Source organism: Stylophora pistillata, chromosome 9, assembly GCF_964205215.1.
Source record: "Stylophora pistillata chromosome 9, jaStyPist1.2, whole genome shotgun sequence".
Classification (NCBI taxonomy): Eukaryota; Metazoa; Cnidaria; class Anthozoa; order Scleractinia; family Pocilloporidae; genus Stylophora; species Stylophora pistillata.
This window is the reverse complement of record NC_142527.1, coordinates 7,721,733-7,735,063: the sequence shown is the minus strand read 5'-3', so window position 1 is coordinate 7,735,063 and position 13,331 is coordinate 7,721,733. Positions and strand designations below refer to the sequence as shown.

At 46.7% G+C, this 13,331-nt stretch overlaps 2 protein-coding genes across 2 annotated transcripts; both read left to right on the top strand.

The window, feature by feature from the left end:
- Window positions 1-7,180: 7,180 nt before the first annotated feature.
- On the top strand, window positions 7,181-8,387 carry LOC148723038 (uncharacterized). Its single transcript, XM_088732902.1, has one exon. The coding sequence runs from the start codon at window positions 7,317-7,319 to the stop codon at window positions 8,385-8,387; it is 1,071 nt and encodes a 356-aa protein (XP_088589028.1). The 5' UTR covers window positions 7,181-7,316.
- Window positions 8,388-9,778: 1,391 nt separating this feature from the next.
- On the top strand, window positions 9,779-11,401 carry LOC148723037 (uncharacterized). Its single transcript, XM_088732901.1, has one exon. The coding sequence runs from the start codon at window positions 10,039-10,041 to the stop codon at window positions 11,386-11,388; it is 1,350 nt and encodes a 449-aa protein (XP_088589027.1). The 5' UTR covers window positions 9,779-10,038; the 3' UTR covers window positions 11,389-11,401.
- The last annotated feature ends 1,930 nt before the right edge of the window (window positions 11,402-13,331 follow it).

Below are 13,331 nucleotides of genomic sequence, written 5' to 3'. Positions count from 1 at the left end.
AACAATGTACAGAGAAGGTTAGAATCTCCTAGTGGGAAGGTTTTCTTGCAATTTCTTTCAAAAGTATCCGGGAAATGTAACCAATCATCCCGAATTTTAGTATTATCTTAACTCGGTGGGACGATCGGTAAGCAAATGGGGACCAGTAAAACCGGCAAGTAATTCATGGCAGTGTCCATATAGACTCCCTGTTACCCAGTCTCCATATAGACTCCCTGTTACCCATTCTCCCTGTGTACCCTGTGTACCCTGTGTACCCTGTGTACCCTGTGTACCCATGTGTACCCTGTGTACCCATGTGTACCCCGTGTACCCCGTGTACCCTGTGTACCCTGTGTACCCATGTGTACCCTGTGTACCCTGTGTACCCTGTGTACCCTGTGTACCCATGTGTACCCTGTGTACCCTGTGTACCCTGTGTACCCTGTGTACTCATGTGTACCCTGTGTACCCTGTGTACCCGTGTGTACCCTGTGTACCCTGTGTACCCATGTGTACCCTGTGTACCCTATGTACCATGTATACCCATATGTACCCTGTGTACCCTGTGTACCCTGTGTACCCTGTGTACCCATGTGTACCCTGTGTACCCTGTGTACTCTGTGTACCCTGTGTACCCATGTGTACCCTGTGTACCCTGTGTACCCATGTGTACCCTGTGTACCCTGTGTACCATGTATACCCATATGTACCCTGTGTACCCGTGTGTACCCTGTGTACCCTGTGTACCCTGTGTACCATGTATACCCATGTGTACCCTGTGTACCCTGTGTACCCTGTGTACCCTGTGTACCCTTGTGTACCCTGTGTACCCTGTGTACCCATGTGTACCCTGTGTACCCTGTGTACCATGTATACCCATATGTACCCTGTGTACCCGTGTGTACCCTTTGTACCATGTGTACCCTGTGTACCCATGTGTACCCTCTGTACCCTGTGTACCCTGTGTACCCTGTGTACCCTGTGTACCCTGTGCACCCTGTGTACCCTGTGTACCCTTGTGTACCCTGTGTACCCTGTGTACCCATGTGTACCCTCTGTACCCTGTGTACCCTGTGTACCCTGTGTACCCTGTGTACCCTGTGCACCCTGTGTACCCTGTGTACCCTGTGTACCCTGTGTACCCTTGTGTACCCTGTGTACCCTGTGTACCCATGTGTACCCTGTGTACCCTGTGTACCATGTATACCCATATGTACCCTGTGTACCCGTGTGTACCCTGTGTACCATGTGTACCCTGTGTACCCATGTGTACCCTCTGTACCCTGTGTACCCTGTGTACCCTGTGTACCCTGTGTACCCTGTGTACCCTGTGTACCCTGTGTACCCATGTGTACCCTGTGTACCCTGTGTACCCATGTGTACCCTGTGTACCCTGTGTACCCTGTGTACCCTGTGTACCCTGTGTACCCTGTGTACCCTGTGTACCCATGTGTACCCTGTGTACCCACGTGTACCCTGTGTACCCTGTGTACCCTGTGTACCCATGTGTACTCTGTGTGTTCACAAATGAATTATGAATAACTTATTATGATTTTATCAGCCGGGGGAGGAAATCCCATATAGAATGGACTGGGATGCTCGTCTGGAATTTTGAAATAAACTCCTAAAGGAGACGAATGTATGCGTGGCCCAACCGTTTTTAGACCCCTAAAGGAGACCATTTCAATATTTAATAACATGAATCGAGTAAATAAAGCCTGGAGCAATTGGCTCTTGAGTAATAGGCTCCTGAAAAAAAGAATTTTTAAATATATTTTTGATCGCGTGCAACCCTAAAAGATACCTTTACGGCTAAATGTAATTTAATTTTTCCCAGAACACCCAAAGTGAGACAATTATCTTGAAATTTACAGCCCTAAGCGAGACAACGAGCATCCCAGTCCTTTTTATATGGGAGTCCCCCCGGGATGATTGGTCGGTCAGTTCAAATTGAACGTTGTGCACGGTTACGTCAAAAAAGCCAACAGAAATTAAACAAATGGTTCCCCAACCATTCCACTTCAATTAACTACGCTCTTTTAGGGGTACAAAGGAAGAAATTAAGAGAATAATTTAACGATACTTATGATTTACGTTTTTTTTATTTGTTACAATTTAATTACAGTTGCGAATCATTGTATCCCGAAATGACTTATGACCTAACAAGATGTCGAAGCTGGAATGTCGAATTAATACAGTTAAAAATCATGTTTACCCTTGATTAAAAACCAGATTAATATAACGCGAACTTTTATGAGTGATTTATGGCGGCTAGTTAATGTTTTGTGCGTATTGCAAAACAGTTTCCACTTTATATTCAATCAGATGAAAACACAGGCCACAATGTATGATCAACGAAGTTTATTGTTCTACTAGGCAACTGAGTACTACACAGACAATTAAGGGGCGTGTTGCCCATTGCCCATCATATCCTCGCGCGATTTTGTTGCCTTAAAAGAATATCTTGAATTTCACACAATAAGCCTTTAAAATTATTATTTGGATTCTTAACACTGAAAATTGTTTCAAAAGCAATAGTTTTTTCTAAATATCATGGCGGAAGTCAAGACTGCTCAATGTTTACTATATTTGTATTGTAGATAGTACCATTTGATATGGCATTAGAACAATCAGTCCGAACTCGCTTAGTTATCAAGAACTGAAATGCCATAGTTTATGGCAGCTAGCTAATGGTTTGTGCGTATTGCAAAACTGATACCTATTTTTTTTCAACTTCGTCGTTTCCAAGCCATGTTCATCTTTTCCATCCCTAACCATCGCGGTATCTTTCTGGGTTATTTGTTCCCCTAAATGTTTGTCACCCCCTTTAAAGTAGAATGTTACTGTTTTCTTTTATTTTTTTAGGTAAGTTTTTATCTAACAAAACTTACTTATAATGTTGTAACGTAACTCCCCTAACTAACATTAGTCTTCGGCATTTTACAAGAGTTTTAATGTGACAATTAAAAAATGTTCTTAATATTCCATGCCTAGAATTTCGTCTTGTCTAATTAATGTCCGTTAACACTTAATAACATTTTGAAGGAAGGAAATGGCCTCTAGTAACACCACTTACAGCAATAGGACATTGAAGCTTACAAACGTCGGGGAGAAAATCTTTTTCTGAAAGCCAGCAATAGTGTAACTTGAAGTATCAAATATGTACATGGAGAATTGTTTTCTGCATGTATATATACGAAGCTCATCACCTTAGTTGTGATTTGAGCACTCTCGCATGGCAACATGTCTGCACTTGGTCCCACAAGTGTAGCGCCCAGGCAATGGTTAATTCCAGAGCTTGGCCCAGTGTCTGTACTGCACTGATGAGACCCACATAGGTCGAAACAGTGTGCACTGTCTGCAGTTAGATAGCTCTCGCTTGGCTTTGCCTTATGGCTACCTTGCGATTGAGCACTCTACACTGGGGTTGCCATGCACTTAGCCTTCGGGCGAAGCTCATCACCTTAGTTGTGATTTGAGCACTCTCGCATGGCAACATGTCTGCACTTGGTCCCACAAGTGTAGCGCCCAGGCAATGGTTAATTCCAGAGCTTGGCCCAGTGTCTGCACTGCACTGATGAGGCCCAGGATTTACTCCTTCACCTCCACAGTATTCACTCTGCTTTGGGATTCTGCGCAGGATCACTCTTGGGGCACGGACTCTTGTGAGTATTTGTCTTTTGGTCGATTTTAGTCCTCTTTCGCCTTTTTATCTTTCGGCGTTTTTCGGACTTCTTCGGCAACCCTGCCGATTTCCGGCTTCGTGCCGATTTCGGAGGGTTTTTTCGGTCCTTTCTTCGGCCTTTTTCGACCGTGGTTTCCGGGTGTTCGGCGTTTTCCGATTTTTCCGGTGTGTTTTCGGCGAAAAAAAAAATTTTTCGGTCGCCCATCCAGTTTTGGGCTGTGTTGCGTGGGGCCGAACTCACGTTTCTTGCTGAGTTCTGGGCACTACAAAATCTTAATTATGGTTGGTTTCCAAAGAACCATTGACATACGTTGTAATTTGTTCCCTAATGGGACAAGTTCCACACAAATAATTAATTATATAGATGCCCACTTCCAAGAGAAAACTGGGCATGTTGCTAAAGTTGTGTCTATCCAGCAGTGCCCCGGTTTTATTGCCAGGGTGACTTTTGATGATGAAAAGGGTGCGTTAGCTATGTTCCACTATCAGGAATGTGGGTCGGTGGTTCTTAATGGGGTCGAATGTGAGGTCATTTCTCCCCCCCCCACCACCCCCTCAAGTTAGTATGGTCGTCGTCCACTGGTTTCCTTATGAGGGCCCAGTGGAATCAGTTAAGAACGCGCTTTCAAGCTATGGTGAGATCAAGTCTGTCCGCCATCAAATGTGGCCTGGCAAGCCGTCAGTCTCTACTGGCTGCCGTCTTGTCAAAATGGTTGTCAAAAAGGAAATCCCTCGTTTTATTTCCATCGGGGGTATTCGCTGCAAGGTGTGGTACCGTGACCAGCCTTTGCGATGCGATATTTGTAGACAAGTTGGACACGCGGCAAAACAGTGCCCTGATAAGGGTAAGTGCCGCCGCTGCCACAAGGCGGGGCATTTTGCTAGGGAGTGTACATCTGCATGGATCCTTCCCCAGGCCCCCCCGGTGGCCCCTGGGGCCCCGGTTGGTAGCGCTGGTGGGGAGGAAGAGGCTGGCGATGATGGGGGTGACATTGATGAGGGCGATGCTGCTGAGGCGGCTGGTGATATCGAGTGCGAAGACGCTGTCGATGGTGATAGTGAAGCCGAACCCTTGGTGGGTGAAGCGGCCTCCCAGGTGTCAGGCATGGAATTGGGCACCCCTGTTTTGGACTCCAGCGGCCAACTGGTACAGGCACAGATTCCTGTCGTCCCCCCGGCCAGTAGTGACCCTGTGGCCGATGGGATAGCGGCTAGTACCCAGGCCTCGGTGTCGGGTGCTCCTCTCTTTGAGGATGAGGCTTATGCTACCCAGGCAGTCCAAATGCTGTCTGTTGCAGCTAATAGTTTTGTTAGACAACTTGCTGATAGTGCCCCACAAGAGGTTGAGTTCGCTGAGTATCTAACCAATGCCAGCGCTAATACTGATCTTTCTCCTCGGACTGGGTCAGAGACTAATGTCAGTAATTGTAAAGGAAATAGTGAGGCTCCGAATGATGAGCAAACTAGAGGGGCAGACGCCTCGGGTAAGACCCCTTCTGGGTCAACTGAAAATAATGATAGTGAACTAGTGTCTAGTAATGAAGTAAATGGTGGTACTGACAGTGCCCCTAATTCAATTAGTGTAGTTAACGTTAATCACGGTAGCGCTACTGATAATTTATCTAGTAAAGGGGAAACTGCAAGTGTGGTCCCTGCTAAAGTAAATAGTAAAGAGGATAAGAATGCCAAAAAAGGCTCTACTAGTGGTAAAGGTACCAGTAAGAATAATGTTAGCTCTTTGGCCCTGGCCGACGAGCTTTTCACCTGGACCAGGTGGGATGGCAGTTTGGCGTCGCGCATTGATCTGTTTGGGGTGCCCTTTGCCTGGCTCCCATCGGTGTCCTCTTGCGCTATGTACTGCTGCCCCTTTTCGGACCACAGTGCCGTAGTGCTGTCTGTCTCTGTTCCCGACGTCGTCCCACCTGGGCCAGGCTACTGGAAACTGAACATATCCATGTTAGATGACCCGGAATATTGCCAGCTCGTTAGGGAAGAGTGGATTTCGTGGCGTCGTACCCTTCCTGGCTTCCCCTCTCTCGCCAAATGGTGGGACCGCGGGAAAGGACGGATAAAAGGCCTTACCATCAGGTACTGTCGCAAAAAGTCATCTCAAACATCTGCATCGAGGGCTGCCCTCGTTCGCTTGATCGATCATCTTCGGGCCAAGCTGGATGCTGGCATGACCTCCTGCGCGGGCCCTTACCGATCTGCGCTGGTGGATCTGGCAGCTATGGACACCTACGTTGCCAAGGGTGCTCAAGTGCGATCAAGAGTTAAGTGGGTTGAGGAGGGTGAGTCCTCCTCGGCCTATTTCTTCCGCCTGAAAAAGAAGCGGTCTGCCGACCGCCGCATCTCTGCGCTGAGAGAGCCCGGTGGCTCTATTTTTTCTTCTTCTGTTGCTTTGTGTGCCACTCTCGGCTCTTTCTATTCCGACTTATATACGGCTTCTCCTACTGACACTTTGATCCAATCTTCTCTTTTGGGTAATCTGTCTTCTGTCCTTCCGCGAGATCGGGCTGATAGTTGTGAGGGCCTCCTCACCCCCCTCGAGGTCTATGAGGCTCTCAAGGGCATGAAGCGGAACAAGGCTCCTGGACTGGATGGCCTTCCAGCGGAGTTCTATCTTCGTTTCTGGGACGTAGTCGGTGCTGATCTCGTAGCTGTTCTTAACGACTGTTTTTCCTCCGGTTCTTTGTCTCTCTCTCAGCGTAGAGGTGTGATCTCGTTGTCTTTTAAAAAGGGGGATCGTCTTGATCCAAAGAATTGGCGTCCCATTTCGCTGTTGAATGTCGACTATAAACTGGCATCACGAACCATTGCTGGCCGGATCCTCCGTGTCATTCACCTGGTCGTGCACCGGGACCAGACGTGTGGAGTGCCGGGTCGGTTCATAGGGGAGAATGTCACCTTTCTCCGTGATGTTGTGAGTTATGCGGAGTCTACGGGCACCGCGGTTGCAATCTTATCCCTCGACCAAGAAAAGGCCTTCGACCGGGTGGATTGGGGCTTTCTGCGATCTACCCTTGTCACCATGGGTTTCGGCCCCCAATTCATTGCTTGGGTAGACTTGTTCTACAGGCAGGTCCAAAGTGCCATTAATGTAAATGGTCATCTGACACCGTTTTTCGGTCTCTCGCGAGGTGTCCGGCAGGGGTGTCCCCTGTCTCCTCTGTTGTACGTTTTGGTTTCGGAGGTCCTTGCCTGTAGTATTCGCTCCAACCCCCGTATCGTTGGCCTTTCCCTCCCGGGGTGTCCCCCACTTTCCCCCATATCTCAGTATGCTGACGACACGTCGTTAATTTTAACATCCGACGATGGGATCAAAGCTGCTCTGGAAGTTTATCATCAGTATGAGCGGGCGTCCGGGTCAAAGATCAATTTCGGAAAGTCCAAGGGCCTTTGGTTGGGCGACTGGCGGGGCCGTACGGACTCCCCCGTCCCTTTCGATTGGACACCTTCGAAACTCAAGGTCCTTGGAGTGTTTATCTGTCCTGGTAACCTAGAAGAGGATAATTGGCGCCCGCGCATTTCTGCGGTGGACCATGTTCTCAAATCCTGGCGTTCACGTGTTCTGACCTTTCGCGGCAAGGCTCTCGTTATTAATGCTCTCGCCCTCTCCCGGGTCTGGTATGTGGCGTCACTCATCCACATGCCGGCTTGGGTGGAGACGGAGCTTACTCGACTTGTGTTTTCATTGTTTTGGTCTGGCAAGCGGGAGCTCGTCGCCCGCGCTGCAGTAGTGCAGCCAGCTCTTTTTGGTGGTTTTTCAGTGGTCAGTGTTCGCTTCAAGGTGTGGGCTCTTCTGGGTCAATGGGTGAGGAGGTTTGCCTCCTCTCCCTCCAGTTGGGTCTTACTGATGTCGTTTTGGTTTCAGTCTGTCTTTGGTGTCTCTCCTCTCGTTGCGTTTTCCCGCCCTTTTTCTGTTGACTCTAGAGCCTTGCCACCATTCTACCAGTCTCTGATCCTAGCGTGGCGGAAACCTGATGGGTCTTTTGCCACGTCCAGGGATTGCCTTGTTTATGCTTCTTCGTCTCCTTTGGTCTGTTCCCCTGTTGTCAGCATGTCTTCTAAGTCATGCTATTTGTATCTCCTTTCTGAGAACATGGTCCAGCCCCGTTGTGTGTACAAGTATGAACTTCAATTCCCTAATCTTGATTGGCCTGCCACGTGGCGTACCCTGTCTATGTTCGACCTGGATCGTCGTGTCACCGACCTTAACTGGAAGATTGCGCATGGCGTTCTGTACACCGCTCGGCGCCTCTCTCTTTTTGGTTTCTCGGTTTCTCCGTTCTGTTTTTGCGGTCCCCAGGTTGAGTCACTTGAGCATCTGTTTTACTATTGTCCGCTTGCTCAGAGTGTTCTCTCCTGGGTCCAGTCTTTGTTGTTCGTTTTCTCCCCTATGAGTCCTGTCATTCTTTTACGTCATGTTCTTTTCGGGTTTAAGACGAGTGAATTGATTTCTGTCCCTTGGGGTTTCGTCTACCTTCTTAATGTTTCTAAGTACTGTATTTGGTTGTGTAGGAACGATTACCGGTTCCGTAATGTTCGTCCTGGTGCCGTTGCGGTGATTGCGTCCATTAAAGCCCGCTTGAAGTTTTACCTACCTCTAGCCTTCAGGCGGTGCAAATCTAGCAGACGTCGTCGCTTCTTCTATAGACAGTGGTGCGCTCGTGGCGTTATTGCTTCTGTCTCAGGTAACTCTCTGGTCTTCAATCTTTAGTTCTCCCCCTTCTTCCCCGTGTGTTCCTGTGTCCGTCATGTTGCCTTTTGTGCTGGGTCGCCTTCATTGGTGTACTGCACAGGGGTTTTGTTCCGTTTCAGTCCTGTTGTGTCTGTCATGTAGCCACTTGTGCTGGGTCTCCTTCATTGGTGTACTGCACAGTGGTTCTGTTCTATTCATGTTTTGTCCATGTTTTTGTTTGCTTTTGTCCCTACTGTGGTAGGTAAGTGTGTCAGCGGGTATGCGTGAGTGTGGTATTTTGGTGCTTTGACTAACCATTATCACTAATCTGAGCATGGGAGTTTAATCTTTGAAAGTGTGTGATTAACCTGGGAGGTGGGGTTCGATCCCCCAGCGAGTTTGGCGTCCTGGTGGGCCCTCCGTTTATGGCGGTCCCAACCCTCAAGCCCTTGCACTCTGGCGGCGGGTTTGGATTAGACATTTAGGTCGGCAGGCATTGCACCGCCCTCACGGGAGCCTGGCCGTCCGCCTTAAACATAAAAAAAAACTGCACTGATGAGACCCACATAGGTCGAAACAGTGTGCACTGTCTGCAGTGCACACTGTTAATATATATATATATATATTAACTAACTGCAGACAGTACTGTTTCGGCCTTCTGGGACTCATCAGTGCAGTACTAATGCTAGGATGGAGGAGAACCAATATGGTCACCCCAAACGATCCAACCTTTGTGGTATCGTCTAAGCCATGCCAGAGTGCTCAAACTAGAGTACACTAGCGAGCATGCGCAATTGCAGAGCAATGACTCATCCTAGTTAGAGTGCTCAATTTGGACATGAAAGCAAAGCTTTGTATGCCAAAGAGCTATATCTAACTGCAGACAGTACTGTTTCGGCCTTCTGGGCCTCATCATATATATATATATATATATATATATATATATATATATATATATATAACTAACTGCAGACAGTACTGTTTCGGCCTTCTGGGCCTCATCAGTGCAGTGCTAATGCTAGGATGGGGGAGAACCGAGACGGTCACCCCAAACGACCCAACCTTTGTGGTATCGTCTAAGCCATGCCAGAGTGCTCAAACTAGAGTAAACCAGCGAGCATGCGCAATTGCAACGGCAATGACTCATCCTAGATAGAGTGCTCAATTTGGACATGAAAGCAAAGCTTTGTATGCCAAAGAGCTATATATATATATATATATATATATATATATATATATATATATATAACTGCAGACAGTACTGTTTCGGCCTTCTGGGCCTCATCAGTGCAGTGCTAATGCTAGGATGGGGGAGAACCGAGACGGTCACCCCAAACGACCCAACCTTTGTGGTATCGTCTAAGCCATGCCAGAGTGCTCAAACTAGAGTAAACCAGGGAGCATGCGCAATTGCAACGGCAATATAGCTCTTTGGCATACAAAGCTTTGCTTTCATGTCCAAATTGAGCACTCTATCTAGGATGAGTCATTGCCGTTGCAATTGCGCATGCTCGCTGGTTTACTCTAGTTTGAGCACTCTGGCATGGCTTAGACGATACCACAAAGGTTGGGTCGTTTGGGGTGACCGTCTCGGTTCTCCCCCATCCTAGCATTAGCACTGCACTGATGAGGCCCAGAAGGCCGAAACAGTAAAAAGCTTCTCGGCCTCTTGAGTAAGGTTAAAAGGCTTATGAAAAGTTTATTTTTCTTGCTTTTGCAGCAATTGGTCAACATGGACAGCCAGGAAAGTGAAAATATCAGCCAGTTTACTACCGATAACTCGACAGCGAATCCAGGAGACGTCGTAGACGCAAGCGTGGTAGAAGGTTCACAGTCCTGGGACGCAGACGTGGAAATCGAAATCCCTGAGGTACTGAAAAATCTGGAAAATAAGGGTGTGAAATTTAAGGCCGTGCCTTTTTTGAATGCTCCTAGTCAAAGTAAAATCACGAAGGATCGCTCTATTTATTTTAGCGTTGATACAATCGTCACATCGCAAATAATTCTCGAAGCTTTTGACGCGGCAGAAATCGATATTGACGCTATCACCGGAATCCAGAGAAAGGCGTCCAATAGATCTTGGATCGTGACTTTTAAGAGCCGTGCAGCTAAAGAAGCCGCTCTTGAAACACCTTTTGTCGTGATTGCCGGTCTCAAAGTGTTCTTGGGCGACTGCGAAAATCGTTTGGTCCTCGTCAAGATCCATGAAGCCCCCGCTGAACTACCCGACACTGCCGTGATTGGCCGACTCAGTCACTACGGTCGTGTCCTTTCATTTCGGCGCGACAAAATTGCACAACATATCGAGAATGGAGTAAGAACGGCTCGAATGGCGCTACATCGAACTATCCCTGCCAACATCAACATAGCTGGTGAACCTATTAAAATATGGTACCCAAATCAGCCAAAAACTTGCCGGAATTGTGGAGCTACTGACCACATGGCCAAAGACTGCTCTGCAGTCCGTTGTTTTAATTGTGAATGCCCTGGGCATCGAGCTCAAGAATGTAAAGACTCGCCAAGATGTTCCGTTTGTTTAGCGGACAACCATTCCATGCCTCAATGCCCCTTCCTGCTCTTCAGCGCGAACGTCGATAATGAGCCAACGCCACCTAAAACTGAAGAGGAAAAGAAACAAGAGCGAGCCCAGCGCGCCAAGGAAAGAGAAGAAAGGCAGAAAAAACTACAACAACAGAGAGAACAACAGCGACAACAAGAAGAACAACAGAAATTACTAGAAAATCAGAAACAGCAAGAACAACAGAAACAACAAGATCAAGAGAAACAACGAGAACAACAACGCGACGAAGGTAGAAGAGAACGACCAAGACAACGAAGAGACGAGCGAGGGAGGGACGATCGAGAAGAACGAAGAGATGACCGGAGAGACGACAGAAGAGAGAGAGATAGAAACGATCGAGATTATTATCGCGGCCGCGATGACCGCGATAGATCTTCCCGCCGTGACTACTCTGGCTCCGAAACTGATGATGATGGATGGGAGAGAGCTAAACCTAGGAGAAGGCGGTACAGATATTAATTTTTCATTTATATTCAATGAGTAAGCTTAAAATAATTTCTCTAAATGTGCGAGGACTCGGGTCCTCCAGTAAAAGTCGAAAAATTATTCAAGAATTAAATTATTCAAACTGTGACATAATCCTTTTACAAGAAACACATGTCTCATGCAAAAAACAAGCGGAGGAATTCGAAATACTCTGGCGCGGCAAATGTCTGTGGTCCTTCGGGACTGGCAGGTCTGCCGGTGTTGCCATCCTCTTTTCTCTAAACTTCCCAGGCAAAATTATCCGTTTTTTGACCGATTCCGAAGGAAGAATATTGAGCTTACTCATTGACTACTATAATTCTAAACTAAATTTAGTAAACATTTACTCTCCCAATACTATTTCGGATCGTAAAAGTTCTTTCTCTTGTCTGCACAATTACTTTCTCCCCCAAGGGGATCTAGTGATCGGGGGAGACTTTAATTGTGTAGACAATGTCCTAGATAAATTAAATTGTTCCGCCATCCTATTGTCTGATCAAAAACTTCTCCGATCCCTTTGTGCTGACTTCTCACTTACAGACATTTGGCGCAAAAACAACCCGCGCAAAGTAACTTTCACCTGGTCTAACAAAGACCATACCCAGGCATCTAGAATTGACCGCTTTCTCGTCGCTAAAGGCTTAACCCTAGTAACGAAATGTAATATTCTTCCATGCGTATACGACCTATCCGATCATGACTTTGTAAAAATTGAACTAACGACTAACCCTTCTAATCACGGTCCTGGAATTTGGAAGTTCAACAGCTCTTTACTCTCAGATGTAGAATTTAAAAACATTATGTCAAAATCGATTAACAACTTTAAGCTTAAAATCCCCGAATTCGCCTCCCTTCGCGAATGGTGGGATGCTCTAAAAATTGAAATCCGCAAAACAAGTATTTCATACTGTATCCGTAAACAGAGAACAGCAAATGCCAAAAGAATCCTAATTACTAAGCAATTAACCCATGCTAAAAACGCTTTACATTCTAATCGCTTAAATAACCCAGGTGTAATTAGCGATTTGGAAAGCCAATTGTCCTCTCTAATCTCGAAAGAAGCCGAAGGAGCTAAAGTCCGCTCCCGAGCACAATGGTTCGAAGAAGGCGAGAAACCAACACGCTATTTCTTCCGTCTGGAGAAAAAACGAGCTGACATGAATAGTTTTGAATCTTTTTTTGACGAGAACGGTGTTCTCAGAAATTCTCAAAATGATCTTGAAAGAATTTTAACCAATTTCTACAAGAATTTATTCACCAAAGATCCTCTTGATATGCGAATTCAAACTGAAATAATTGACGACCTCGAATTTTCACTGACTGATTATGAGCGCAATCTATGTGAAGGCCCTTTTTCTAATAAAGAATTACTTACTGCATTGGAAGGCCTTCAGACCGGCAAGTCACCCGGTTCTGATGGTCTCCCAACAGAATTTTACTCGTGTTTTTGGAACGATTTGAGCGAATCTCTCCTTTCTGTTTTGAACGAGGCCTTTCTTGCTGGCTCCCTCGCGGATAGCCAGTACGAGGGCCTCCTACGACTCATCCACAAAAAAGATGATCGACGCCTCGCAAAAAATTGGCGCCCAATTTCCTTGTTAAACACTGACTACAAGTTAGCATCTAAAATCATCACTGAACGATTGAAAAAAGTCATGAACTCCATCGTGCATTCAGACCAAACGTGCGGCGTGGTCGGCCGCACTATCTTCTCAAATTTGGCCTTACTTCGTGATGCCCTTGACATGATTGACAAAACTAATGAACCAGGTATTCTCATTTCCTTAGATCAAGAAAAAGCTTTTGACCGAGTTGACCACGAATTCATGATGAGAGTATTGCGTAAATTTGGTTTCGGCCCCTCCTTTTGTGGGTGGGTCGAACTATTTTATTCTAAAGCCTTCTCTAGAATCATTGTTAATGGCTCCCTGTCCCCC

Bases quoted from the DNA above. Each gene is read 5' to 3' on its own strand.
- LOC148723038 (XM_088732902.1), top strand. From the start codon at position 7,317: ATGCCGGCTTGGGTGGAGACGGAGCTTACTCGACTTGTGTTTTCATTG.
- LOC148723037 (XM_088732901.1), top strand. From the start codon at position 10,039: ATGAAAAGTTTATTTTTCTTGCTTTTGCAGCAATTGGTCAACATGGAC.